A 27,049-nucleotide genomic window follows, 5' to 3' on the forward strand; every position below is an offset into this window, starting at 1 on the left:
GTTTCCTGACCTTAACCTGTGTTTAAACACTCTGCTTGGTGTTGGGTGCCTTTGACTCAATTGAAGCATCTATCAAACAAGGGACTCTTCCCAAGCAAGGAAACAGTGTATGTATTTGGTAGGTTGCTGGTGCTGCTCCCCTTTTCACCCACATCTCTTCCTCATGGCTTCTTTCTTCTTGAAACTAGTGTAAATGGAGGGCTTTGCAGCATACCTGAGCAGAGCCAAGGTATATCCAGGAAGATGGAGCAGAAATTCCTACAAAGTACTCATGCTGTGTCAAGATTTCTCTCGCTGTCAGTCTGTGGTCATGGTTATCATAATGGCTTTCCATCAGAGCAGATGAATGCTTTTGACTTCCATGGGTGAATTGATTTCTTTCCGTGAGTTTCCTCCTACCCTTTTGTGTTCCGATGAGCAAATAATCCTTGAAGAGGAGCTCAGTTCAGCAGCAGTGAGGGTATTGGCAGCTGTCAGGTAATGCACTCATCCCAACTCTTCAGTGGCTTTACATCTCTTTATGGATCTTCCCCAGTAAAGTACCAAGTGTGACATCCCAAGGTCTGTGGTGGCTCAGTATTGATCTTATTTCTTCTTGCCTGAAGGCCCGTGGACCAGTCTTCTAATTTCATGAGAAATTTCATATGTTCTTCACCTGAAACGTGCTGCTGGCTTTTTCCACGAGCTTTTAAAATTCCATGTTAGGTGTCTTAGCCATGAATTTTAGGAGGCTTTCTTGTCATATGTCCAAGCTGTGTGCTTCAAGACACTTCTTGTGAAGTTTCACATAAAAAGCTTCTCTTCAAGGTATATTTGTATGGACACCCCATACAGAATGTTATCTGCTTCTATCTGTATTTGGGAAGGGAAGGGATTGAGCAGATCTGAAATACAGTGCTTTTATTCTCTTGGCAGTATGGTTAGAATGTTCAAATTCACTGCTTCTTCCAAGTTAACATTGCTTTTCCAGTGGACAAATACAGTGGTTCTTAGTGCCATATTGTCTAGCTTGAAGTGGTAGATATGCAAAGGAACACCAGTAAATCAGTTGTAACCCCAAAGTTTGTAACAAATTTGTAAAGGTTTTTAGCAAACTTAAGGCTTACAAGAAGTATTTTCAGATCAAGAGGAAAAGGAGTTTGTCTTTAAAGGCAGAAGTTGTGCATTTTGCTTAACGAGAGCGCTGGAAGCACTGGGTCCTGTGTGGCAGCCACATCTCCAGGGCTGTAATACTTCATGTGTTGAGATTTATTCCTTTTAGATCACCTCCGTTCTGTTGAGTTTCGGTATGGACGTAGCAGGAAATAACTTGTCAGCTTATTTGTTGTAATTCCCATGAATTGCACTCATTAGTCATGGTAGGGAAAGTGACGTAGCTTAGGTGAGTCCTGGGGACTTGAATCCGTGTAGAATCACCAGTGACATTGGCTGGTTTGTCTTCTCTCATTGCGTGCAGAACACACCAGAGTGAAGATGTAACTTTCTTGTAGTTTAAGTGATGTGAAATATTGTGAGTGCACCAGTGTCCCTTCTGAATGTTGTGAATCCCAAAGGGGAGTAGGACAACATTAGAGACTTGGTTGGAGCCTTGTCTGAAAGGTGATCTGTTTTTTTCTCTCTCCCCTCCTTGTGTTCCAGGGTGCACACCTAGGAAGTGTGGAAGAGGTGTGACCGATGCAGTGATTACCAGGGAAGAAGCTGAAAGGATCCGTAGGTAATTTTTCTTTTAGCTCTGCAGACTTTTAGGAGCATTTTAATGACTGTGCCAGTGTTTAAGGTGTAGCACAGAGCACGTTAGCTGCAGGAGGAGGTTAAAACGGGTAGTATTCTTTGTTTAAAGTGATTTTTCTGGTTTTGCTGTAGTGGAGGCAGTTCTCTTCCATAGAGTCTGCCTCTGTGGAGCTCTGTGGGACATGAGTGTTGTAGAGAAGAAAGGAAAACCAATTAAGTATGTTTTAAAGGATTTTCACTCGGCCTTCTGTTCCATTTGGCCTTTAAAACCGGAACAACATAAGCCTCCTTTCAGCTAGTTCCTGGGTAATTATGTGCTGGTGCTGACCATGGAGTGCTCTATGAACATCAAGCGGTGAGTTTTAATCAAACCGTAGGGGACACTGTGAAATTATGCACTTAGAAAAGTTACCAGCTTCCTCGAGTGTGATTTGCATTTGATAATCATGTCAGTGGGGAATATCACTGTCATGCTGAAAGTGGTATGCAGCTTGTGTAAATGCTTTGCTCCCTAGTTGGGCTGGCCACTCCGAGTTCAAATTCAGTTGGAATCCTGATTTTTTTGATACAGGTTTTTTTGTACTGGCCAGGTTTATTTGCCCTGCTGCTAAGAATCAAGATATGGGGGTGTTTTTATGTTTAATCTTACTTGGCCAGAATGAATTTGAAAGACTTGGGGGTGTGTTAGGGACTTTGGAAGGGGCTACAAGCTCAGATACTTTATTTTTGTAATAGGCTGCAAGATTCAGTTTCCAATAAATGACAGCTTCTCTTAACTCCATTGGGTTACCTGATGCTTCACATACCACTTACTGAAGTGACATGTTGTAAATAATGACATTAAAGGACAAAGTAATCAGACTTCAGTTCTCATCTGAGGTTATTGTTTTGCCTGCAGAATAGCAGAGAGGGGACTGTCCTTGGGAGGATCTGATGGAGGGGTGAGCAGTGTCCTGTTACTTTTTACATTCTTTTACTGTGAAGGCAAGGTTATAAATCATTCTGGGGGCTGAAGGAGGTGGAGAATTTTTCCTTACGTTCAGATTTGGGGGGAATAAAAATTGTTCAGGAAGTTATTTTATCTCCCATTAATACTTCTGCTAGCAGTGTAATCATAACTTCTGCAATACAGTTGAGATTTCCTATTATTCAGTTTTGCTCTTTCTGGTGCCTCTCTTGAGCTGGTTTTGTCTTCATCTGGAAACGGTTGCTATAGCAGAACTGCACAAGTCTGACTTCTGAAACTAAACTGCATTGGTTCACAGCATCATGTGAAAACTGGTTTTGTGTAGTGACAAAAAATGCTGTGCAATATCCTCAGACAACCCCTGAGTAATACTCTTTAAAGAGAAGTGGATTTGGTTTCATTTTCAATGGGCATGCTTATTCTAATTTCTTCCCCTGTCTTTGTTCTTAGGATGTTTTTGTGCATGACCAGACCTTTTCTTGAGTATTTGTGAACACATCAACTTCCTCAGGCCCCTGCTGAGTTAGGGAATGTATTAGGAGGAAGTTTTTCTTTGAAACCAAAGATTTTTGTCATTGTTGTGATTGCTGAGAAAGATCTGCAGAAAAATTGTAACTGAGAAACTTAAGCAGTGTTGTCCATCTACAATATACGTAGAATTCTCTGTTCAGTTCTGTCAGAATCCCTTAGATGATCCCTGTTCAGTTCTGTGGTTGCATAATTTGCAGCTTGGCCTATATTACTGTGCCTGTGGGGACCTGCAGCTTAACTCCTGTCATCAGTGTTGTCAAATGGGCTTCCTATCCTGTTCTTTTGGGACCTACCTGTGATTTTTCATTAGACTTCCCCAAAGAGGGATTAGAAGGGTAGTGCCTAACACAGACCTTTATGGATTTGGACCACAGAAAGCTAACATCCAGCTGGGGATCAGGGAACTGGGGATACTGAGGCAGAGAAAGCTTGAAAGAGGCATGAAGTGAGGTAAATATCATTTTGGAAGCATCATTGTGAGTGGGTTCTTTGTTTTGTTGTTTTTTTTAAGGGAAGGGAAATGAGGGAGGGGAGGAAGATTCTGTTGCTCCAATAAAATAAGTTCCTTAAGAAATCCAATGTCCATTGAGATGTCTGGACTCTGATCCAAGCCTTGTCACATTGCTCATCATCAGTGAATGTGAAAAAGTCATTGCATGCTGTTAGTCCTCAGGGAGGGGTCCAAGAAGAAAGTGGTGTGATAGTGCATTGAGGCCTTACCCAGTGTATAAACACTGAAAGATGCTAAAAACAAGGGCTGACCAGTGGTCCAGGAGGGCTTGCTTGTGGGAAGCCTTTGAATACAGTTCCTTCGCCTGGTTTCTTTTATGCCTCTTTCTCCCTGTTCTGTTATGTTTCTTTTTGGATGTGCGTGCTTGTACTCTCAATGTCATGGTATGTTCCCAGTAGTGCATCATGACTCCCAGATATCATTAAATACTGTTAGATGTGTGCTGATGATGTAGAGGTTAAATTTTCTTTCTTTGTTTGAGCCTTTTATCTTTTCAAATCTCTTATCTACATAACATACAAAATACTTCAAGTCTTACTTCAGCTAGCTGCTTTGCCTCTATGCTGCTCAAGCCTCAAGCCTTTTGGATGAGGTCTGGATGGTTGCTTTAAATTTCTTTGGCTTTAGAGTGTTTGGATAATTCCGTGCAGTTATGTCTGTTGTTCTGAGACTGAAGGAATTTTTAAGGAAAAGGATCAATAACTCCTTGTTTGTGTTTTTTAATTCTTTCTTGAGCCACTTTCATCTCTCCACTATTCCAGATAAAACTTCTTCAGATTTCTGTTAGGGTGCAGGCTGCTTTTTTACTCTTTCTGATTTCCTCTTCACCCCTTTGTAAGCAACACTTCTGATCTCTCCCCCTATCTGTTACACTTCTTTTGAATTCACAGAAGTGGATTTGTGCTTGTGCTGGATATAATTTATTAAAGTCCTAAACCTGCAGTTTGTGACTCTGTCAATTCTCTTCTCCTTTTGTCTGCTACTCTTCCGGCTTCCTTGGAGCAGTGAAGTATAGCACAAAAACTCCTTTCCTTTTCCATCCTTTTGTTTTGAGGAAGTCCCTGCAAACATCTGAATTATTGAAACCTCCCAGGAGTCATGTCCCAGTTGTCTTGCTGAGCTTGCTTCCGCTCTTCCTTTTTAATTACTCCTAGATTTACTTGTACTTACACAGGGAGTGAGGCTGGAAGAGGCTGTTGTAATCTTCTAGTCTGACTTTAAACAGAAGCCATACAGGAGCAAAACAGAAGCCATACAGGAGCATCTTCTCCACCATAATGCTGCTTTCCCTTGTATGCCTCTGTAAAATGGCTTTATACTCTGCAGTTCACATTCTCTGAATGAAGAACATTAGTTCTCATGATGTTTGCACTAGCTTAGTGCAATTATCTTTCTTAAAGATAATGACATCTCCTCTTCCAACCTAAATGATTCTAAGATTCTTTCCCTGCCTAGTACTTTCTTGCTCACTATCCTTGCTTGCATTGTCACCCTGGTAATGACTCATTTGTTCACATTTTTGTAGGTGCTGCCATCGTAACATCTCTCTAGTGTAAATGAAACTCTTTAGTATCATCAGACCTATTGGCATTTATTTAGAAGCCCCAGAAAAGAAGCCCCTTGTTGCAGCTGGTCAGCAGCAGTCTCTTCCCTGTGTTGCAGCTAAACTGGCAGGAGTAGCCACTTAAACCTCCCTTCTGCAGGGGAAAATTGAAGTTCTGAATCACTGGGTGAAGCAACCAACCTATATAGCTGTACTGCCAAGCAAAGGCTTCTGGTGTGGGCCCACTGACCCATGCATAGAGCAGTGGTTCTGCAGACCGTATCCCTCCTTGTTCAGCTTTCAGCCCTCCCAGCCAACCTCTGAAGTCCTCAAAATGCTTTCAGCTCTGTGGTTTCTTTTTCCAGCAAGAAGATAAAGCATCTGCCTAATACTTACTTCGTACCTCTACTACAGGCTGCAGAGTTTTCTTCCTTCTTGATTAGTCTCCTGTTAGCACTTGGCAATGTCTTTCCTTACAGCTGTGTGTTGGTGGGATTATCTAGACTTTAGGAAGCTGGAGAGGGATTTCAAGGTGGGGTTGTTTTGAAAGCCTGTCTAAGACTGCCTTGCAGTGAGAGTAAGTTTGCTGCTGCTCAGGAGTTGGTGGCCATGTGGAACCTCCATTGCTCTTTCCTCTTCTGAGTGTGTGAATGTTCCTGCAGGAGGAGTGGGAAGGTTTGGGGTGCTACCAGCTCCTCCACACAAACAGAAGTAAGCTTTTGTGTTCTTCTCTTTTGGGCAGTTTCTGCTGTTTTCTATAGAAGTATCACTTAAAACTTTTTTAGGGTGGAGGAATTGCTGTAGAAGTGAATATATGTTTAATGGTTGTGCTTGATTTTTTTTTTTTTTTTTTTTTTGAAGCAAGTTCAATTTACTTTATATAGAAGTTCTTTAAACAAGCCTCTTGGAAACAGGTGTTTGGGTATGTCTGTCTGCAGCGTTCCTGCCATCTTCATATCACCTGGATAGAGCTTTCAGCCTGGGACCACTCACCTGAATTGCAGGGTGACCTTTGTCCAGAGGGCTGAACTTGGAAGTAACAGTGTTGACTCAGGTTTCAACTAAGGTGTTTTTCCCAGTGTAGGAAATAATGCTGCAGATGTTTAATGTTCTGAAATGGCAGAGGCCAAAAGAAATGTTTGTTTCTTTTCAAGGCGGCTGTTAAATAGCTCTGTGCTCATGCCTAATCAGGTCCTTGTCTGTTTGACATTCACTTGTTTCCCCTGTCTGAAACAACCCTTAAGAATATTCTTTCTTTTTCAGATTCCCTTGCTTGTCTTCCTCTGGCTTTTCTAGGTTTACATCTTGGTTACTGTCTTTAAAGCTATGACTCCTTCTTGGGGGGTGTCTTTTATTGATTCATTTGGTTATTTTGCATCTTCGGAACTGTAATCACCTGGAGCTTGAGAGGTGAGAAGAAATGTGTGTGCTTGGGAAGCACGTTGAAAGTATTTGAAAGGCAATTTGGTTTTAGATTAAATTCATCTTTTCAGATGTCCTGTTACTTCTCTGTGTAATCTACTTCAGCGTGATCACAAGCATGGATTTGAAGTTACCTGGGAGCAGTTGAACTGCTTCTAGCTGTAGCTTAGACAATTGCACAGAACCAGAAAGCAATAAATGAACATTTTGCTGCTGAAGCTTGAGTCAAGCTTATTACAAGAACTGCCCTTGCAGGAGTGTGAGAACTTGTTTCCTTCACAGTCCTCTGAAGCTTTTGGAGAGCTGTGGGAAGAGGGAATCTGAAAAGCTCATGCTATGTCCACTTGAATAGCTCATAGAATCACAGAATGGTTAGGGTTGGAAAGGACCTTAAGATCATCCAGTTCCACCCCCCCTGCCATGGGTAGGGACACCTCACACTAAACCAGGTCACCCAAGGCTCTGTCCAACCTGGTCTTGAACACTGCCAGGGATGGAGCATTCACAGCCTCCCTGGGCAACCCATTCCAGTGCCTCACCACCCTCACAGTAAAGAACTTCTTCCTTATATCCAACCTGAACTTCCCCTGTTTTAGTTTAAACCCATCACCCCTTGTCCTGTCACTACAGTCCCTAATGAAGAGTCCCTCCCCAGCATCCCTATAGGCCCCCTTCAGACACTGGAAGCTGCTCTGAGGTCTCCACGCAGTTTCTCTTCTCCAGGCTGAACAGCCCCAACTTCCTCAACCTGTCTTCATACAGGAGGTGCTCCAGCCCCTGATCATCCTCGTGACCTCCTCTGGACTTGTTCCAACAGTTCCATGTCCTTTTTATGTTGAGGACACCAGAACTACCGTTACCTTGTATATTTTCGAAGGGGTAGATAGAATTGTTTGGGTAGGTTTATTAAAAGCAAGCTATTATATCCCTTTCAGAAGGGGACTTTAGTGGAGTTCTCCTGATTTACCTCTGAGGCTCAATTGAGCCTGCAGCAATTTTCTTTTACTGAGAGACTCTCATGAGTGTCTTCTTCCACCATGATCCAGAGGAGGTGGGGGAAAAGTGCTTTGAGACTAAGGGTGAGCATGAAGCTGTATTGCTAGCCCAGCACTGCAGCTCTTGCATGCCTCTGGACCGATGATTTGCTGCTGCTCATTCACCAGCCTGTCTGCATTTGGGTATAGAGACAAAGTGGCTTCAAACAGTGCTGTTCCAACCATGCCCAGAAATTCCTGTTGCTGGTAAGATGGAAGGTATCATTCTTTCCAGGCAACATACTTACTGGTATTATTACTGTTTGGATTTTGTTAGAATAATGGGAATGGTATGTCATGCATCAAGAAATGCCAAAATCCAAGATGAGTGTGTTTGCCCGGATATTGTATATCAAAGATGTCATTACTTTGGTGCTGGTCAAGTTAATTAACTGTTGCTACTTGATATTTCCAGTATAAGTAAATAAGCCAGCTATTAGGCAGTCATATTTTTAAGTACTGGTTAAGTGAGGCAAAACAAACATGTATTTTGTGGACAGCAAGGGACATGCAAAAGTGTACTTGACTTGATTTAGAGAGAGGATTTAGAGACCTGAGAGGTAGCTCTCCCTCCTGGCAAATTTGAATACTAATCTCTTTAGCTTGGTCTGGAGCTCAGCAGAAGTGTTTAGCTTGAATTGGATGAAGAAATAGATTGAATTTTCATCTGTAAAAACTTTTCACTCTTTGGTTTTCTTTTACAGTGGTTTAGAAATTGAGGCGAAGAAGTTTGGCTCTAGTAAGCCTTAGAATTATAATTGCTCTTTTAAACAGACTTTTATGTCTGTATTAAATCTGAGAAGTACACAGGAACTCCTGGTGAAGGAGAAGTTTTAATAACAAATGTTGGGCAAGATAAATATTAGTGCTGCTATTTGAGTGCCTCACAAATATGGGAAAATTAGTCATCTTTGTGTGGAAGGGAAGTGTCTTCAAGGAGGGATCTTGGAACACAGCATCTTCCTCCTAGCCCATGGAGGAGGGCTTTGGCACTTCTCTGTCAGATCTGAATCTCAGGAGTAGAGGTTCTATGCTTTTTTCATAGTACTTTAATATTTCATGCACTTACAGAATCATAGAATGGTTTGGGTTGGAAAGGACCTTCAGATCATCCAGTTCCAACTCCCCTGCCGTGGGCAGGGACACCTCACACTAGAGCATGTCACCTAAGGCTCTGTTCGACCTGGCCTTGAACACTGCCAGGGATGGAGCATTCACAACCTCCCTGGGCAACCCATTCCAGTGCCTCACCACCCTAACAGGAAAGAATTTCCTCCTTATATCCAATCTAAAGCAAACTGCAAATCTGGCAAACTGCAGGAGGTTTGTTATTGTAAAGTAGGCATAGGATGTGAATCTGAATGCTAGAAGCTAATATTTTTACTTGGGAGGCTGTGAAAAGTGAGAGCCAGCTGGGGACAGTTATTAAAGGTCATAGTTAAATAATGATAAAACCTTTTCATGCTCATTTGTCCTGTTTTCTTGTTTCTTTTCCCAGGCCTCAATTCTGGACTTGCACTCCGGAGCTCTTTCCCTGGGGAAGCATTTTGTTAATCTGTACAGGTAAAGGGGGCTGTGGCTTGCTGCCTCTTGTTACCCTACACCTTCAGCACTCATTGCCTTTCCACGTTTCTCAAACCCTGTGGGCTGGAATTAGAAATGACAGACTGCAGGAGCTGGGCAGAGTCACCATGGTTTCCATGACCGGTTATAGTGCTTCTGTGGCAGGGAAACTGATCTTGTGTTGAAGTGGGCTCTTTGAGAACTGCTATTACCTTTCTTTTCAGAGTTCTTACACCAGTAAATAATAGTATTTTTTCACAGTTACAGTCTGGTTTGTCAGCAGTGGAGTGGAAGAAATAAGTAGCTTGAACCCTTAAATTTGAATCCAAGTGCTTATTTCATGGTGTGGGCAGACTCTTCTCATGTCTGGGGTATTCCATTAACAGTTGCTGCCTCTTGATCCTTCATTTAATCATTTAGCAATGCTTTGGCGTTTTATGTTCAAAAGCATTTGTAGGATTCTTTTGTGTTGCGTTTTCACTTTCTGATTGTGGGTAAAGCACAGTTGGGGGTTGAGAATGCATCTTGGTGCTGCTCAGGCACTCGATTCAGCAACTCCTCTTTCAGACTTGTTTAATTTTTCAGGTACTTTGGAGACAAAATTCAAGACATCTTCACAGAAGAGGATTTTGCATTATATCGGTAAAGCTTCCCAATAGCTGCTGGATGAACCACAGAACGGGGCTTTGTTTCTTGTGTGCACTGCAGGTTGGGAGGGGATTGTCCTTTGGATTCAGACATCCAATTGATTCTGCAGCTCAAAATAATAATGTCTGTGAATTAAGATGCCTTGATGAAAATAAGTAGAAAGGCCTTTTGGTGACTCCCTGATCAATAACATTGGCTGCTTTAAGTTTAGCTGCATGACAATGTCAGGACAGTATTATGGTGTAAATGTAATCAGAACAATGGCAGCATCACACCTTTTTGTTTCTGTGTAGGAGGTTGATGCCAGCCCTGCAAGCAAGGAGGGTTGCTTCATCTCGGTTTTGTGCTCATTTGCTGGAACGTTAATAGCTGGGATGTAAAACCCTTTACCACTGACTCGTATTTCACACATATTATCCAAGAGGTGTTGTGTTAGGTGACAGACAATCCCATGCTATTACCGCGTTAGGAGCTTGTGGGGTTCTTTGGATGAAGTGTAGCAAAACATAAAAAATGGTAAAGCAGGGAGTGGAAGGACTTCAAATTACTGATGTTCTGGCTAGAGGAGCAGAGCATACTTTCCCTGTAAGAAGCCAGACTATGAAATGGCTCTGTAATGTAATAGCTTTAGCATCTGATGCTTCTCTCTTTCCTGTGGACCTGCTCATATACTTAACAAAGCTGACAAATGTAATGAGTTTCTTGTGTCTGTGAAGCAGTGTGGCCAGACTTCAGGTACAAGCATTCGTCGTTGACGAGACATAGTAAATCTTTAGTTATGTGTTTCAGTTGATTTCTCGTAATTTAAAATATACCTGGCTTGAACATTTTGACTCTTCTGGCCTTTCCTCTTTGCCTTTGGGAAGGAATACGACCTCCCTCTAGTGGTGGAAGTACTATGAAGTAGCCAAAATAGGTTTATTGGGTTCATTAGTATAGTAATTTTGTCTTAAAATATTAACCAATTAAAGCTTGTTTCCAGTCAACAACTATTTTTTAGATGCTGTCATCTTTATAGATGAACTTCTTTTAAAATGTGTTCACTTCTGCCCCCCAAAATCACAGAATCATGGAGTGGTTTGGGTTGGAAGGGACCTTAAAGCTCATCTAGTTCCAGCCCCCTGCCACAGGCAGGGACACCTTCCACTACAGCAGGTTAAAAGCTGCTTTCTTGATTATTATTGAACTTTGACTGTATAAAGACAATGTAGTTACTGCCTCACCAAAATAGTGGTATTTTAAAGATAGTAATTATTTTGCCTTCCTTTCTGTAGAAGATCAAAGAATGTGTAGAAATACCATGGCTGTATGGAGGCAGTGTCTTCCTAAAGAGTACTTGTTTCATATGAACAGAAACATTCAGCTTTTCAACAGTTTTTATGGATTTCTGATCCTTATTCTGGGAGATGAGAGAGCTGCTAGGGAATATCAATATTCCATTGGTATTTCATGCCAATATAGGAGGCATTTTGGTCGCTGGATACAAATCTAATACAAAATGTATTATTAAATGCTTCTTTTCATATTAATGGCCGTGCTTTAACATGGGCTGTAGGACCTTATGTCCTTAAGGAATGATTTTATGCTGTTCTTGGGAGCATTTATCTTTATTACGTTCAGTTACCTACCAAGGTCAGTTTAAAAATATACTCTTGAGAGGCCTAACTGAGTGTAATTCATGTCTAAGTATTACTGATTGCAACCATAACACATCTGAGCAGGCATTCTGAGCCAGGAGGCTGGTTTCTAAATGGTCTCTGTCAAAATTACATTGCCTCAATCAGTTATGGTTTCTAGGCTGATGGTTTAACCACCATCTGCCAAGCATATTACAGCAGTTCCTCTTGTTTCATGTAATAGCTGCATCTTTACCCTGAAGAGAGACCTTTAAATCCGATGCTTGGTTTAAGGGTTGTGACTTCAGCAGAAAATGGCGCTGTCAAAGATTTACTCTGAATATGTTGCAAATTGAAGTGGAGCTACAGAAACAGCAGGGGAAGGAGCTGATAGTTTGCCTTTCTCCCTTTATTTCTTCTTCATGTGCGAAGTTCTTCATGTTTTCTGTTAAACCTTTCTGGCTGTAGAAGAGCGTTGCATTGTCTGCTTCTGCTGCCTTTAGGGCTTGTCACTGGGAACAGCACAGAGATGCTGACAACTGAGCTAGAGAAGCTATACAGTCCTGCAAAGCTTTGAGTGTCCCTGTCACTGTACTTGAACTGTGCTTTGTGGTGGCTCCTGACTGCATCTTCAGGCTTGGCAGAGCTTGTATCTCACAGAAACTTCTCTGTGGCACTTGTAATTTTACTTGGTTCTTTACGCTGCTGCTGATACATTGATCTGGCAACTCTGCAATCTAATGAACACCTTTTGTCTTAAGCTCTGTGTTCCTTAGATTTCTGGCTACTTCACTGGCTTTTTTTTTCCTCTCATCACCCTGAATCTGAAGTGGATTTCAGGAACTGCTTTTATGGCATGTGGTCACGTGCTCTGTTCAGAGCTTTCTGTTCTGCCTTTCCCTGAGTCTGCCCTGTGCATTTTAATATTACCCAGTGACTCGGTGAGAAATTCTGGGAGGGATTAATATTTTACTTGTGTTGTTGACTGGGTGCTGTACCTGTGTATTTATTGCCATAGCAGAGCTCTGTTTAATGCATCTGAGCAGAGCCAGCGTATGCCCAAAGCAATCTGAATAATAGAGTAGTTGCTGTGTTCGTGAAAATAAATGCTTACAATCTCCAGCAGAAAGAAGTATTTGTAATAGAGCTCTCCCAAGAGTTTTTGATAGATGGATGACATGAAGTAAAGAGTATGAAGAATGACTGGGCCAGGATCAAGAAGGGAGCGGAGGCTCCTGCCCAAGGCTCCTGCTGCTTCTGAGTGCACGTGAAGTGGTTGAGGGAACAATGTGGCTCTTGCTCTGTCAGATCCAAGCTGGCTCATTCCTTCCTTGCTAGCTAGCACCTTCTAAGCTAAAGTTTGGCTTACCTTGTCATGTGATTTACACATGAAGTACAGAGTGTTTGTCCTGAAGAATTTTACCAATAGACTGTATTGGCTGTGTCTGAATACTAAGGGAGGGAAAGAAGAACTTGCGGTCATGATATTGATAAATGTTGAGATGGCCAGGTCAGTGGAAAGCAGGCTGGCTGTACAGGAGTTTTTATAGGCTAAAAAGTGACTTTATACTTGCTTTGAGAACAGCTGCGTGCTGTATTTGGCATACCCTGGGCACAGAATGAGCTGGAGTACAGATGTGTGTGTTCAGGTACATGCTTCCCAGGATTCTAGGGAACACTTTGATCTCTAAAAGAAGTCATTCCTTTGTTCTACTGCAAGGTAAACATGTGATTCCCATGTACAGTGTTTAATTTTCTATTGGAGAGAGGCACATGAGATACCTTATGGAGTTTGAAGCAGAGGTCAACCTGTTGGTGACTCCTGTAGTGGGGTAAATGTGACAATGTGGATTGAAGGGCAACAAAGATTATCACAAAGCAGCGTGCAAAACATACCTCCTGCAGCACACAGGCACCTTTGCCTTTGGCATCAAACTTGTTAATGGGTGTTTTTTACACATTAGCTAGGAGTTCAGATTTCCTTGTTGTTACAATAGTGCAATGCACTGTTGGAGGTGTATCAGATGGCAGTCTATGTATCAGGATAGTATTTCATGCTGAAAAATCAAGAGCACTGATGGGATGTGAATCTACTCTTGACTCTTTCTTTTCGGTCCCTGCCATTTTCCTTTAGAAAGGTCATCCTGTGAATGGCTTTTTTTTATGAGCAGTTTGTTGGAAAGGGGTTCTGTTTCCCGTGACCAGTACATGAGTTTCAGTTACTTTGCTTGTTTTTTCCATGTTAGATTTGGAGTTCATTGAAATTAATAAATTGCTTCCTACTCACTTCAGGGCCTAATCCAGCACATGCTGAAAACATTATTTGGTTATTCCCCAGCTCCCACAAATATGCTTGAGAGCACTGAAGGCAAAGTGAAAGATTAAGTGTCCTCTTCCCCTCAGTCTTAACTTTGAATTACTTTGCAGTCTGCACATCAAGTTACTTTTGCTTTATTTTCAACTTCTTGTTATAGGCAAGTTAACCCCCTCTTGCTCTTTGAGCTCTGATGTGAATGGTCAGTATTCTTTTACCTGTGGATCTCTTTCTTGAAGGAAAGCTACGAACTTGCCCTCTGGATGTGCGATGTGATGGCGTCTGTATTACGTGTTAGTACAGCTTTAAGGGCAAAGGATAAATACCTGATTTCTGAAGCCTTGTTCAAGATCCATTACAATCAGTGGGTCTTTTTTATAGTTTACCATTTGTTTTGTTGAATGGCAAATTATTTATATGCATAAAATTCATGTTAGTCTGCTACATATGCCATCATTGTCTTGATTGTTCTGGGGTGATGCTGTGATACGCATGGTGACAGCTCACAGGGAACGAAAAGGCAGGAGCACGCAAGTCAACTGAAGAAGTCCAAGGCTGGCTGCTCTCTTCATGCACTTGAAGAAGCTACTGGGATTAAAAGTAATACTTGAAGTCAGTAGCACACAGGGAGATAAGAGGCCAGCAGTATACTTGCACTCCCCAAAACTAGCTGCCTGGGTCTGCTGAAGTCACCTGCTTCCACAAAGACCAGATGGCACCTACAGTCACACCTTTAGACCTGTCACCTCACTGCTGCTTTACTCTGTCTTAGTCACTAATTCCCCTGCCTGCTGAAAAATCCTGTTTTCTCTTTGTGTCATACTTAAATTGCTGAGTTTATTTTCCTTTTCTTTTGGTAACCCATTGGCTGGTCCAAACCAGGTAGATGTTCTATTGCTGTTTTGTCTATCAGGAAGAGTTTAGTAGAGCTTTGCTTCCTGCTTGGTTTGTAAAACATTCCGTCTTGGCTGAAGCCATTGCATGTAAGCCTCAAAGAGGAGTGGAGCTTCAACAGAGCCTTATAAACATCAGACAGCAGATCCTATTAGAAAGGTTGTAAAAGTGGGAACGGAATCAGCCTGAAAGAGGAAGCAGCACTACTTAGAGAGCAATACAACTACTGGAGCTTTAAAGTTATGTCTAATTGCTTCAGAGTAGATCTGTTCCAGCTGGCTGTGGCTACTGGCCGCCTGCTGTCAGAGCCAGGGAATGGGCTGTTTCAGTATTTGTGGGGCAAGCTATTAATTCCTGTGTTGGTTCAGAGTGCCAGCTGCTCCCAGTTCCTGAAGTGAAATGAGTAATTACACTTCATGCTTTTTGGGAATTGTAAGGCAGCCTCTGCTGAAGGCCTACTTAGAGATGAGACACAAAGATCAGGCTCCCACAGGCATGCAAAGCACCTGCAGGTCCTTTCCTGATGTCAGGTTTCCAAACTTACCACTACATACCTCTCAACTTGAAACCTCAGTTCATGCAGCCACGTCAATACCTGAAAATCTCTGCTCTAACTTCATTTGATGGTTTTGATACCTCACATGTAAAACAGCTTGAATTCACCCCTAAAGCTCAGACCCCTGAAAGTGTAGAGTGCGAGAGGTTAAAAATGAAATGTGTACATAGTCTTGGTTTTATTTTTGGTGAGGGACAGGATGTGAACAAAACGTTTTGGATTGGTTTAGTACTTGTGGAGTTAGTTTTGTAAGAGGTGACTTTCAGCCTAACACTGCATGTCTGGGTTTCATATTGTCATTGCTCGTAGTCGTTGTTTAAGTTCTCTACAGAAATACTTGGGAAAAGCTTCCTTGACCGTTATGTTGAAGTTCAGTGCTACCCACTGGAGAAAAGTCTGATGCTGAAAATGCACAAAACTGCTAATGTAATTCCAGGTACAACTCCTGAAATGTGTTTACTCAGACTGTCTCATTTATATGCTGCTTTTGAAGCACTTGGGAGGAAGACTAATACAATAGCTAAGAATGTGTAGAAATTGGGAGAAAACAATATAAAGATTTTAAGCATGGAGGATTACGTCTTAAAGAAACACCCGATGTTTTCCTTTCATCTCACTGTGTTGCTGCAGTCTTGGCTGGTTTTTCAATTTTCTCAAAGCTAAATGCTAGCTGTATGTATTTATTGGTGGGATTTGTCAGTGTTATTACTCAGTAATCACAAATCCCTTCTCTTTAAAAGTGCTGTTGGCTGAACTAAGGCTGGCAGATCTAGATGGTCCTGGTCTAGCCCTGTATGAACCAGTAGCCGTCCTGAAGGATGGATGCTGCTATACAAGCCATTCTGTACAGTAATGCATGTGTGCTTGTCTTCTATTTTCATACTCTTAAAAACAAAACCAGTCCTGTTCTGCTTTTCCTGTCTCACAAGAAACCCAGGAATAGGTAGGGTAGAAGTGGTTTGTCTGAATCCTTGAAAATAGTTGGGAAAGACACCTTGCATTAAGTTTTAAGGAAAACCTGGTTGACACCAATGCATATGTTGACAGAGAACCCCAAGTTTCATGGTGCTAGGGACTTCATCAATCAGTATAAAATTAGTGTTAAAATAGTTGAAGGGTCTTCAGAGACAACCCTTTATGAAGATACAGCTTTCTAGTTATCTGCTTTGGGTTAAAAATGTATATGTGAGAGGCTTTAATCTGTTCTTTTTGAGAATTAGAAAAACTAAAACCAACCCCAACCCAACACACTCTTTTGATGTCACAGATCTCCTTTATTTAAGGCAAGAGAAGAGAGAGTGTGGGTGTATGAAGTGAATGAAGAACGCAGAAGCAAGAGAGGTGTCACTTAGCATGCTGTGTTGTGTTCTTTGCAGAGATGTGAGACAGAGAATTCAACAAAGGATTGCTCAGGCGTTTGGTATCAACTCTTCTTCCATGTACCTGACTAAGCCAACTTTCTTCTCAAGAATAAACAACACAGAAGCCAAGACAACACACGATGAATACTGGCACCCCCACGTTGACAAGGTAAGTAGGAGGCTGAGATGGGATGCAAATGTGTGCTGTTATTATTAGATCACTTTGAAGCAGTTTTATATTAAATGATAAAACATGTTTGAAAACTGGTGCTTGTAAGAAATCTTTTTGGGAATGAACCTAATGGAAGGGTGAGTTTCAGAAACATTATATTCCTTTGTATTTTCTCTAAGTTAGCTCTGCTAGATTTACTAAACTGTGTGAATGACTACTTGAGGTTCTCTTTTGTCAGAAACATTCATTAAATTGACCTGCACCTACAGGGTGTTTCAGTTCCATCAAACCTGTGTTTCCAGTTAGGATATTGCTCTTTCAGCCAGCTCTAGTAGGATCTATTTTAAAGTGGTCAATCAGTTGCTGTTGATGATCTGAGCCTCTTGATAAATTCTTAACACTTGTGTTTCAGTTATATGTGAATGTGTACATTAATGAGGTATGATACCCTCTTTCAGTAATTTAATATTTCTTTTCTTAGAATGGAAGTGTGGTGACTTCCTTTTAATTTAGTTTTCTATCCGTCAAGCTCATAGCTTAACACTTCACAGTTCTCAATGGGGATTGGTAGTGAGTTTATTTCTGAAGTTAACTGGGCTCGGAGGTTCTGTGCAGCACAGCAGAGTACAAACTAACAATGGAGAAATCAAATCAAAGAAACAAAAATCCCCACACCAGGATACCCACATTTCACATCTTCAGGATTGAAACATTTGAGTCCCTCCAGAGTCATGGATCATCAAAGATGCAAACAAATAAAAGTTAACCCATCAAAATCTAAGTAATGCTTCAGTGCTGGAGTCTCTATGTGGGCAGGGTGCCTTGAAATCTATGACCTGAAACATCTAGGATGAAAAATTGGAGAAATAGTCCTTGCCTTTAAAATATTTCCTGGGAAAAGTCACTCTGAGGGAAGTATCAGGCCTGTTGTCGCTCAGTACATTAGCGTAAGCTCCTGCGCCCTTTCTTGTCCTATAGGCAGAAGCAGCTTAAACGCTGTCACTGTGGAGACAGTGATACTCGATACAGCCACTGTTTGAGAGGAGATAATGCAGGGTGGAATTTGAAGTCGCTGATATAACAAAGAGGAGACCAGCTTCTGGATGCTGCTTGTTTAAAAAGCCATGATTAACAATTGAAGTGGACCGAGGACCAGAGGTAGTTGGGATGGTTTTGAGGTGCAGATGATTTTCATAGAATCATAGAATCGTAGAATGGTTTGGGTTGGAAAGGACCTTAAGAACATCTAATTCCAACCCACAAAGGCATGTGGGGATACCTTGCCCAAGGCTCTGTCCTACCTGGCCCTGAACACTACCAGGGATGGAGCATCTTGCCCTCTACTCTGAAACAGGTATGAATACTGGGAAGTGAAGAAAGATCAATAAAACTCAGCATGTTAGACGTTTTGCCAGTTTGTTGGATGTTTTTGGGGTGTAACACTATTTATCCTTTCCCCTTGGAATTGAACAAACCGCTTTATGTATTCCTGCATAATAATTAAGGTGAAAGTTCTTCCTAGAAGACGTCAGAGTTTTCTCTCCTGACCCTTTCCAAAAGAAAGGTAAAATTAAGCCTTTGAAAAAAGAATCTGATACATCTTTTGCTTCATTGGTTCCAAGATGTAGGCTTCTTGAAGCACATGAATATCCCTTGCTTTTTTCCCTATATTGCTGAGTCCATTGCAATCATATTTCTCAATCTGAATTTTCTTGGTTTGGAAGATTTTAACTGCATAATGGAGCAGCACAGATCTGTCGTGTCTGTATAAGGCTTTGCTTTTTTTTTTCTTCCCTAAAACTTATTTGGCTTTTAGTTCCATAGGAATGGAAACCCTGAAATCATCCAAATGACTCATTTAATCTTGTTGAATTTATAAGCATCTAAATCAGAGAGTGTTGGCTGAAGATGTGGAGTTTCATCCTGGATGGAATTTGTTTGGAGCTGATCTTTTCAAATGTCTGATTTATAATGGAATTGCTGTTGCATGCTCAACTCTGACAGCAGTATAGTCTTAGAATGTTCTCTAATAGAAGTGATGTGGGACTTCAAGATACCTGCAGTCCCCTGCCTGGGCAAGGATCCTGTCATCCTTCACAGAATTGTCAGGATCGTGTGCCATAAGATCAGTTTTGGGTTTTATTGTATTTTCTTCCTTTTTAGCCTGAACTTATCAGTTTATAGCTGTTTTTTCCCCTTCTCCCAGCTCCATCTGCATGTATTTATAGGTAGCAGTCATGTCCCTTATCAGCCTTTCTTTCTCTTAAGCTGAACAGGCCAAACCTTCAAATCTCTCTACCTGTGATGTGTTCTCCATCTCCCAAACCTTTCTCCCAGCCCTCCCGCCTCTGGCTGTTGAGGCTAATAGCAGTTGCTATCTATTCTAGCAGACTTTTCACTCTTCCCCTCATGTTGTTAGGTATTTAATGGAATACATGCAAGTATCTTACTTCTGCCTGAGGACAGCATTGTCTTTAAAATCTGAGGAAACTTATTCTTGTGTGTGCTCAAACCTGTTATTTTGGCTCACCTACAGCCCCTTATAATTGAGACACGCTCTTTGGTGGCTTACACTGTCTACTATATAGTTAGTACCAATACGTGGAAGACTGAAAGTAGCATCAAGGCTACTTTTTGTGATTATCTGCACAGAGAAAGATAGAGGCTCCCAGGAAGAGCAGTTTTGCCTCATTTCTGGAAGGTACCATACTAGGCCTATGCAGATTGGAAAGTGAATACATGTTTGTAGTTTCTTCTGCAGTGAAAAGCAGAGGCTGCTGTCCTGCATGTTTTTCTCAGTAACTACAAGCCCGTTGTATATTCCTACAACTGTGTAGTTGCATATTAAATTGCATCCCTCAAAAAACCCAAGGGTGTTGCACTGCAAAACGTTCCTGGCTAATTCTGACAAACAGCTGTATTTATAATAATAGTCTTTAAAGAAGTATTGCATAAATATTGTGAACATCTACCATTAAACATTAGCTATGTTTGACTTAATTGGGTAAAGGGTGCTCAAAAAGAGCACACTGAACTGTATGAAGTATCAGACTGAATGAAAATGCCTGCATTTTTTCCAGTTGAATTCTTCCTAAGGAGCTATAGAAAGCTGATTTGTTGCAGTGTGCCTGTATGGCTGTTTTTAATGATGGCTTTTCTCACAGTTTGAACTCTGGTTCAGTTATTAACCTTTCTGGCATTGGAAATCATTGCCAGGGTAATGAATACATTTGAAATATGTAGGGACTTCTAGAATTTGAAATAACTGAGTATAATTTAGTGCCTCCTTTTCATAGTGTTGTGTTTCTCAGGCTTGGCTACCTTCTGAGGTAGTAATGAACAAGAACAGGAACAGAAAAGCCATTTTCCAAAGCATACTCTGTTCCCAGATTAGTTATCTGTAGAAGTCAGATGTGTTTGGTATGGCTACAATGGTTTGTAGTCAGCTCGTGAAAGTTCAGAATTGATGCAGCCACCTAGCAGAGGATGGAGAGCGCACTGGTAGAGCAAAGAATGCTGCACCACTCAAGTTCATAAAAGCAGTTGTAATGCATTAGACTTGCAAGTATGAATTGAGTAAACTTTGCTGCTGCCTTCACTGGCTGGAAGACTTAAACTGACTGGAAGTTTTATCATCAAATCAGTGAAGGTGAAAATAGCTCTGCAAAGCTGATCACGAGGACGGCTGTAGAATGGCTGTTTTGAGGTGCTGCAGCACCACATGCTCATTACTTCCCATTTATTGCCTTGTATTGCTTCTAAGGTATGGGTAAATATGGGGAGGAGGGGATCACCAAAAGGTTTCTCTCGTTTTTGTGATTCAAACTGTGCAGCACAGCGTGTCACCACATTTGGCTTTTTTCCTTTAAGCCCTTATGGTCAAAATAATAAACTGAGTAAGAATGAAAATGTCTTCCTGTCCCATCTGCTGCTGTGTTCTCTTTAGTCACTGCCCTTACGGAATAAGAAGTACAACTGCTGTTGAGCCAAAATTTAACTGGCACTAATGAATGTAACTTATAATTGAAAATATTTAGGAAACTTCTAAGTTTGGAAGTAGCACCTACCTCTAACAGTCACCAGGTCAGTCAAAACAGTCTGCCAGTGCTGTGTGTTCATACAGTACTACCATGCTGCACATTTCACTGTTTGACAGTGGAATGCAGAACTCGAGCTGTCATGCACTGTAAAGAAGTTGGAGAATACAGCCATTGCTTTCTAAGTGTATTTGTAATTGTTGGTGAGATGTAGCTATGGAAAGGAAATACTTTCAGAATCAGCTAAACTCAGTGTTAAATATTTATATAGCTTCACTCTGATCAGTAAAACATAGTGTTTCTTTTTGCCATCCTCAACATACATATTGAGCAAAAATAATACTTTAAAAGGAATGAAAATCGCCTTGTTATACTTAAAAATGGGGTGTTTGGTCTGTAGGTTGAAAAGAAACAGAGACTTTGGAAGTCACATTTGAAGGTTTTCAAACCAAACCTATAGGGGAAAGAGTAGAAGTTCCTCCAACAAATGTGTGCTTATCTGGGAGGTCTGATTCACTGTTACCATGAAGCTCCTGCATGGTAGCTGGTGAAGGAGTAAAAGGTGAGGTTTCCAGGAACCTATAACCATGAGTAGTTAGTGGGTGGAATCAATTACTCAAAGGCTGTTCTTGGGTCTCATTAACCTTATGATGAAATGTATCTTGACATAGTAGAAACAGATCTGAGCCCTTCTGGTTTTCTTGCTGCAATGCAGAGGTGCAGCTTTTGACCCTGGGTGGTTTTTTGCTAACCTCAGTGGACTTATGGTAGAAATTAATAGGAGCACTTTAATTATGGAAGCTAATAATGGAAATAATAAGCACAACATGCTAGTCTTGTATGCAGTATGTGTGTAAATGTGAGAGACTAATAAATGTAACTTCTAGAAAAGAATGTTCTCAGCTTCCAGACCTTCTATTAAGTATGTGAAAAATGGAAAATTAGAAAACCCCATCATATCCATCTGTTTAATTATTTATGCTTTGCAGAGATGAGTAGAATTTGGTAACTTTTGGTGATGTTGTCTTCTTCTAGGTAACTTATGGCTCTTTTGACTATACTTCACTGCTCTATCTCTCTGACTACAGTGAAGACTTTGGTGGTGGCCGATTTGTCTTCATGGATGCAGGTTCCAACAAGACCGTAGAGCCCCAAGCAGGTGAGAGTCTTGGTTTGCCTGCACTAAGGCAGGCCAAAGAGTGCCAGTTACTAACTGGATGGGCTGGTGGATGTACTGGGACTTGGTTTTGTGTCAGCAGTAATTGGAATAGTACAACATTTTGTCTTCAGTTTGATGACACAAAGTAAAGCTTAAAAAAGGTTCAAGTGTGGCCACAGTTAGAAATATCTGCAGTTAAACCACACAAAGTGACTTCCTTCAAGGCTGCAGGGCTTACAACTGCGATCCAGTTATGACAGCTTAGCAGGTCACTTTGTCAAGAGCAAAGATAACTGTGTGACTACAGCAAGCCCAAAGTAAAGCCATTTAGAAAGGCTTGAAATTCCTTTGCTGTTCATGGTGGGGCTTAACAACCTGTAGTTGCTGTGGGCTTGATGTGAAGATGATTGATTACTATAGCTCTGTTAACCTGCAGTAACATGAACCATGGTAACTTGATTATAACCAAGTGCAATTCAGCTTTCAGTAGATCTGACAGGGATGAGCGTTCTGGTGGCTGATAGCTTTTGTAGCTTAAGAAAATAAAGGAGGAAAAAGGCAAAAAGCCTTGAAGGGTGGTTTAAGCTTTATTTTTAATAAGTGGCTTTATTTGAATCTTGAATTACTCTGCGGCAGTATGCCTAGAAAGAAATACCTCAGCCTCAACTCGCTGTCTGGTAGGTGAGTACTGAGCTTACAGCAGTGGAGCCTTTTACAATGCAAGACTGATCACGCTTTTGCAAGGGGGAAAAAAAAACAGGCCAACTTGATATTCCTACTGTGTTCTGGCTTCTTTTTTGTTGTTTTTGTTAAAAGAGAAAAGATGGAAATTTACTCATTTAAAGATAGCCTCAGTAATTGTCTGCTGACAGGTATCACCCCAAGCAGAACTGACTTCTGACTATTGCTGCCTGCAAACGGGAGTGGATTTTGTTTTAACTTAAGGATAAAGTGATCCACCTAGCAGCAGTAATGCTGCCTGAGGTATTATTTCCAGATGCAATTCTAAGATGAACATGTTTTTGTAGCTGTAGAAATCCTAGTCAAATTCCAAGTAACCAGGAGAACGCCTGGCACAAGGCAGGGGCACTCATTCCTGTTCTGTGTGCTGTGTGCCCCTGACTTGATATCAAGAAGTCTACAACTGTGAAATTGCTTCCAAACAGCCCCATCTGGTTCATTTGTAGGCTCTGCTGCAAGGTGTTTGCTTTTGATGATGTTTCTGGGGAGGAAGGGGAGCAGATGAAGTACAGAAGGATTTTTAGCAGCACTTAGGTTTGACCAGTCCCTTTCACAGGCTGATCTGTTGCCGGTAGAAAGTGCCACAGAAGTGGTTAAACACCTTTTAAAGCAATGCAAAGCTGGTAGGGAATGGCCTTTGAAAGATCAGGTGTGCTACATGCATGCAACAGAGAAGTTTAATACGAGTTACACCTTTGTAACACACTCCTCAGCCTAAACACAGGTGTCAGGGATCCCATGGTTGTGTCACTGCCTATGGTGTGCTCTAAATAACTGTCAGCATCCTCTGAGCAAAGGAGCAAAGCTGTAGGAGTGAAGCACAATGAGAAGGCAATTGCACTTAGTTTTTGTCTTGCTAATAAAATGTGGCTTGGGAGAGAACGTGAAGGAGGGAATGACCCCAGGGTGTTTTCTGTCGCTGGTACAAGCTGATGTATTTTTTATGTTCAGAATGTTCCTTTGCAGTGTGTTTTCTCTCCTTCCTTCTGTGTTCTTTTTTGTTTGGGTTGTTTTGCTTTATGCTTTGTGCTTGTCAGTCCAACCCAGCTTTCAAAACCATGTCTTGGCAAGCTGTTGTTTCCCATTTAGGAGATTCAGGTGTTTTTAGAGATGTCTGTCATAATTACTGGTTTGGTTTTAGTGTTTGACATCCAATTTACCTTCTCTGTATTGCTAATGGCATTTCAGTGCGAAAACCTGGCACTTACTGTCTGAAAGTTAGTTTGCATTTTGGGAGCCTGGTGCTGTGCACTAAAATGAGCACATTTCTTTTTCTGTGAGCAGGAATCTGTTAGTGTCAGGCTTGACAGCAGGGAACAGAAAGGCATTGTTACTGATGCAGCAGAGCAGAAAAGCAGGGATTTGAAGTTCAAAACAAGACAATTTAAAATAAACCACTGGGATTTCCTGTGTTTGGGAATGCTGCCCTTGCAAGTCCCACTGCTGCTTCCAGTGCTTTCCCAGCACTTACTGTTTAAGTATCTGTCTTAGCCAGACAGTTTGGGACAGGGAGAACCGCTGTGTAATAAGCGGAGCTTGATTTAAAACGCTTATCACTTCTCTGAGTATACATCACTTGTGGATTGTGTAAGAAGCCTAAGACCTAATTCTCACATGTTTGAGTGAAAGACTCTCAATCTGATTTGTTGCATGGTCTATAATACTGGCTAGTTCAGCTATTAACAAACGGCTCTAGCTTTAAGAATGATGATTTATTAACCTAGAGGCTCTTGAGGTTTGGTTTTTTTCCTTTTTAATGGACATGAACAAGTCACCACAGTGGTGCCAATTCACATGTACAGACCTTTGGCTAATTCATAACCAAATGTGACATTAAGGAACTCATCTTTCTTGTGTCCCGATGGCCTTCAGAAGTATAAATGTGTCTTCTGACTGAAGTCAGGACCTCTGCCTGCTGCAAGAAACTCACTGTACCGTGAATAAGAGGATTCTTAGTGCCAAGTGTAATACTATTTTGAAATGAAAACTTTCTTTTTGGACAAAGAAACAGTTCTAAAGTAGTATCTGCTGCTTCTAAATGTCTGGGCAAATTCTAGTTCCAAAATTGTTGTACTGGCATTTTTTTTCCATCCTTTGTACCGGGGTAGCTCTGCTCAAGAGACTAAAGGAAACAGAGCAGAGTTTAGAATGAGGTACTTCAAAATGAAACCCACACCCTTTCAACATTACTTTTCCTTTGCTGGCCTGAGATCTGTTTTAGGAATCCTCAATAGATAGAGGAGGATTAAGAGTAAATGGCAGACTGTGAGGCATTCCTTTTTCAGTGCTAAAATAAGTGTACTTCCTGCTGCTACTAAAGCTGTTGGTGTCACCCATATTTGAAACTTCTTAATTTTGGAGAGTCTTGTGTCAACTTGAGCACTGGTGATATTGGACAGATCAGACATCACTTTATCATAAAGTGCAGGTGAAACTCTGCCGTTGGAGTGGATTCTAAGTACCAGTTGTCTTCCTTATTTGCATGAGCATTCTTGATTTTAAGGTCAGCTTTGCACTCATCTTCAACTCGCAAGGAGGTTTGTTTTACATGTAAGTTGTTTATACAAAAGGGTAGAAGGAAAGGTTGCAATCACTTCTGTGTGTTAGTGGAAGAAAGTTATCTATGGCACAAGATGAGTGATGTGCATTGGTGAGTGAAATGTGACTCTTCCTCGAATATCAAACTTAGCACATTTTCACAGCTGTCAGAAGTGTGTGCTTCTTAAAGTGTAAAAATACTTGAGGTGAGGGTTTAAGCTATTTGGGAACGTGTGAAGTTGGATTATTCTTCATTTAGAATAGGAAAAAAGTGTATGCTCGAAGCCTGAGCCATTAGTTGTTCTGCCTGGGTAAGGAAAAGCATACATTAAGGCGGCGTACATAGGTGCCTCGTAGTGCAGAAATGGGCCTGTGTGTGTGTGTACACTTAGATAAATGTAGCTTTACTGCAGTGTTAGACATCACAGGACTCTAGAATAGGTGCAGTACTCTAAGGGAAATAGTGGTTCTTTTTGTATCTTGTGTTGTGCTCTTTAATGGAACATGTTTGGAGGAATTCACTACTGAAAGCTGAGGAAACGCAGCAGTGACAGAAAGTGCAATGAAATGAAAAGTAAGACTTTCAGATTTAGAAGTCGCACAACATTAACACAAGCTGTGAAAACTGCTTAAAGCATATATTTAGTAATCCATCTTGTATTGTGAACCAGTGGACTTTTCTTCTTCTCCAGTGAGTAGAGAGAGCTTGATCTTTCTTGCATTTGGTCTGCATCATCCAGATTCTGTCTAGACTGTGATAATCTCTTGGTATTCCTAGCTTTAGTTTTGCTCCAACCAGTGAAACGGGAGCGCAGCTTGGTGTTAAAGCAGTAACAACTGGAAGTTGAGAGTGATATTTTAAAATCCACAGGAGTAGCTGTCAGTCCTGAATGGATGAATGAATGAATGAACGGAGCTGACATTAGCAGCCGCAGCAACAGCCAGCTATGTGAAGTTCATGGGTTGTGGGACAGCGATTCCTGATTTGTAATACCAACCACAAATTGCACCTGGGACTGGGGAGATGATTGCAGAGAGAAATGGTAGGAAAAGGAGGGTCTGTTGCAATTGTGATAGAAATATAGAATCATAGAACAGTTTGGGTTGGAAAGGACCTTAAGATCATCCAGTTCCAACCCCCTGCCATGGGCAGGGACACCTCACACTTAACCATGTCACCCAAGGCCTCATCCAACCTGGTCTTGAACACTGCCAGGGATGGAGCATTCACAACCTCCCTGGGCAACCCATTCCAGTGCCTCACCACCCTCACAGTAAAGAATTTCCTCCTTATATCCAATCTAAACTTCCCCTGTTTAAGTTTGAACCCGTTACCCCTTATCCTGTCACTACAGTCCGTAGAAAATAGCTCAATAGCTCCTCACTGTTTTCTAGAATTCTGAAGACTCTTTTGCTTTCTGTCTTATTTTTGACAGGAGCGTGTCTGCCAGGCTCTGCTTCTGTAATCCAGTGGTGCTTGATGGTAGATTTCTATGGCATTAAATGAAATTATATTCTAATTGGACCCATAAAGCTAGGTACCTGGGAGATGCAGGACAGAGCTGCACTTCACATGGTGCTTACATGAATTACATCATACAGAATACACTGGCTTGTTGGGGGGCTCTGTTACTGAGGGTAGTAATGGTCACTGCACTAGCTGGACCATTGAAAGGATTGAGGAGTGTTGGGGGTACAGAGAGAGCTAAAT

General features: G+C 41.4%; 1 protein-coding gene and 1 long non-coding RNA gene across 2 annotated transcripts in view; one reads left to right on the forward strand and one right to left on the reverse strand.

Annotated features, from left to right (window-relative positions):
• Positions 1-8,862, reverse strand: part of LOC130595062 (uncharacterized) — a 73,337-nt gene extending 64,475 nt beyond the window's left edge. The window contains exon 1 of the long non-coding RNA XR_008971211.1: positions 8,809-8,862. This is a non-coding gene — a long non-coding RNA (uncharacterized LOC130595062). The remainder of the gene's footprint in view (positions 1-8,808) is intronic.
• The window catches only part of OGFOD3 (2-oxoglutarate and iron dependent oxygenase domain containing 3), a 38,488-nt gene that overhangs the window by 3,508 nt on the left and 7,931 nt on the right, over positions 1-27,049 (forward strand). Inside the window, exons 3-8 of the mRNA XM_057401426.1 lie at positions 1,639-1,714; positions 2,630-2,672; positions 9,238-9,302; positions 9,888-9,944; positions 16,707-16,860; positions 21,936-22,059. Coding sequence (XP_057257409.1) covers positions 1,639-1,714; positions 2,630-2,672; positions 9,238-9,302; positions 9,888-9,944; positions 16,707-16,860; positions 21,936-22,059 — 519 coding nt within the window. The remainder of the gene's footprint in view (positions 1-1,638; positions 1,715-2,629; positions 2,673-9,237; positions 9,303-9,887; positions 9,945-16,706; positions 16,861-21,935; positions 22,060-27,049) is intronic.

This window comes from Pezoporus wallicus, unplaced genomic scaffold, assembly GCF_028554395.1.
Source record: "Pezoporus wallicus isolate ANWC-B61680 ecotype Strahan unplaced genomic scaffold, APGP_CSIRO_Pwel_v1 contig_8702, whole genome shotgun sequence".
NCBI classification, from domain to species: domain Eukaryota; kingdom Metazoa; phylum Chordata; class Aves; order Psittaciformes; family Psittacidae; genus Pezoporus; species Pezoporus wallicus.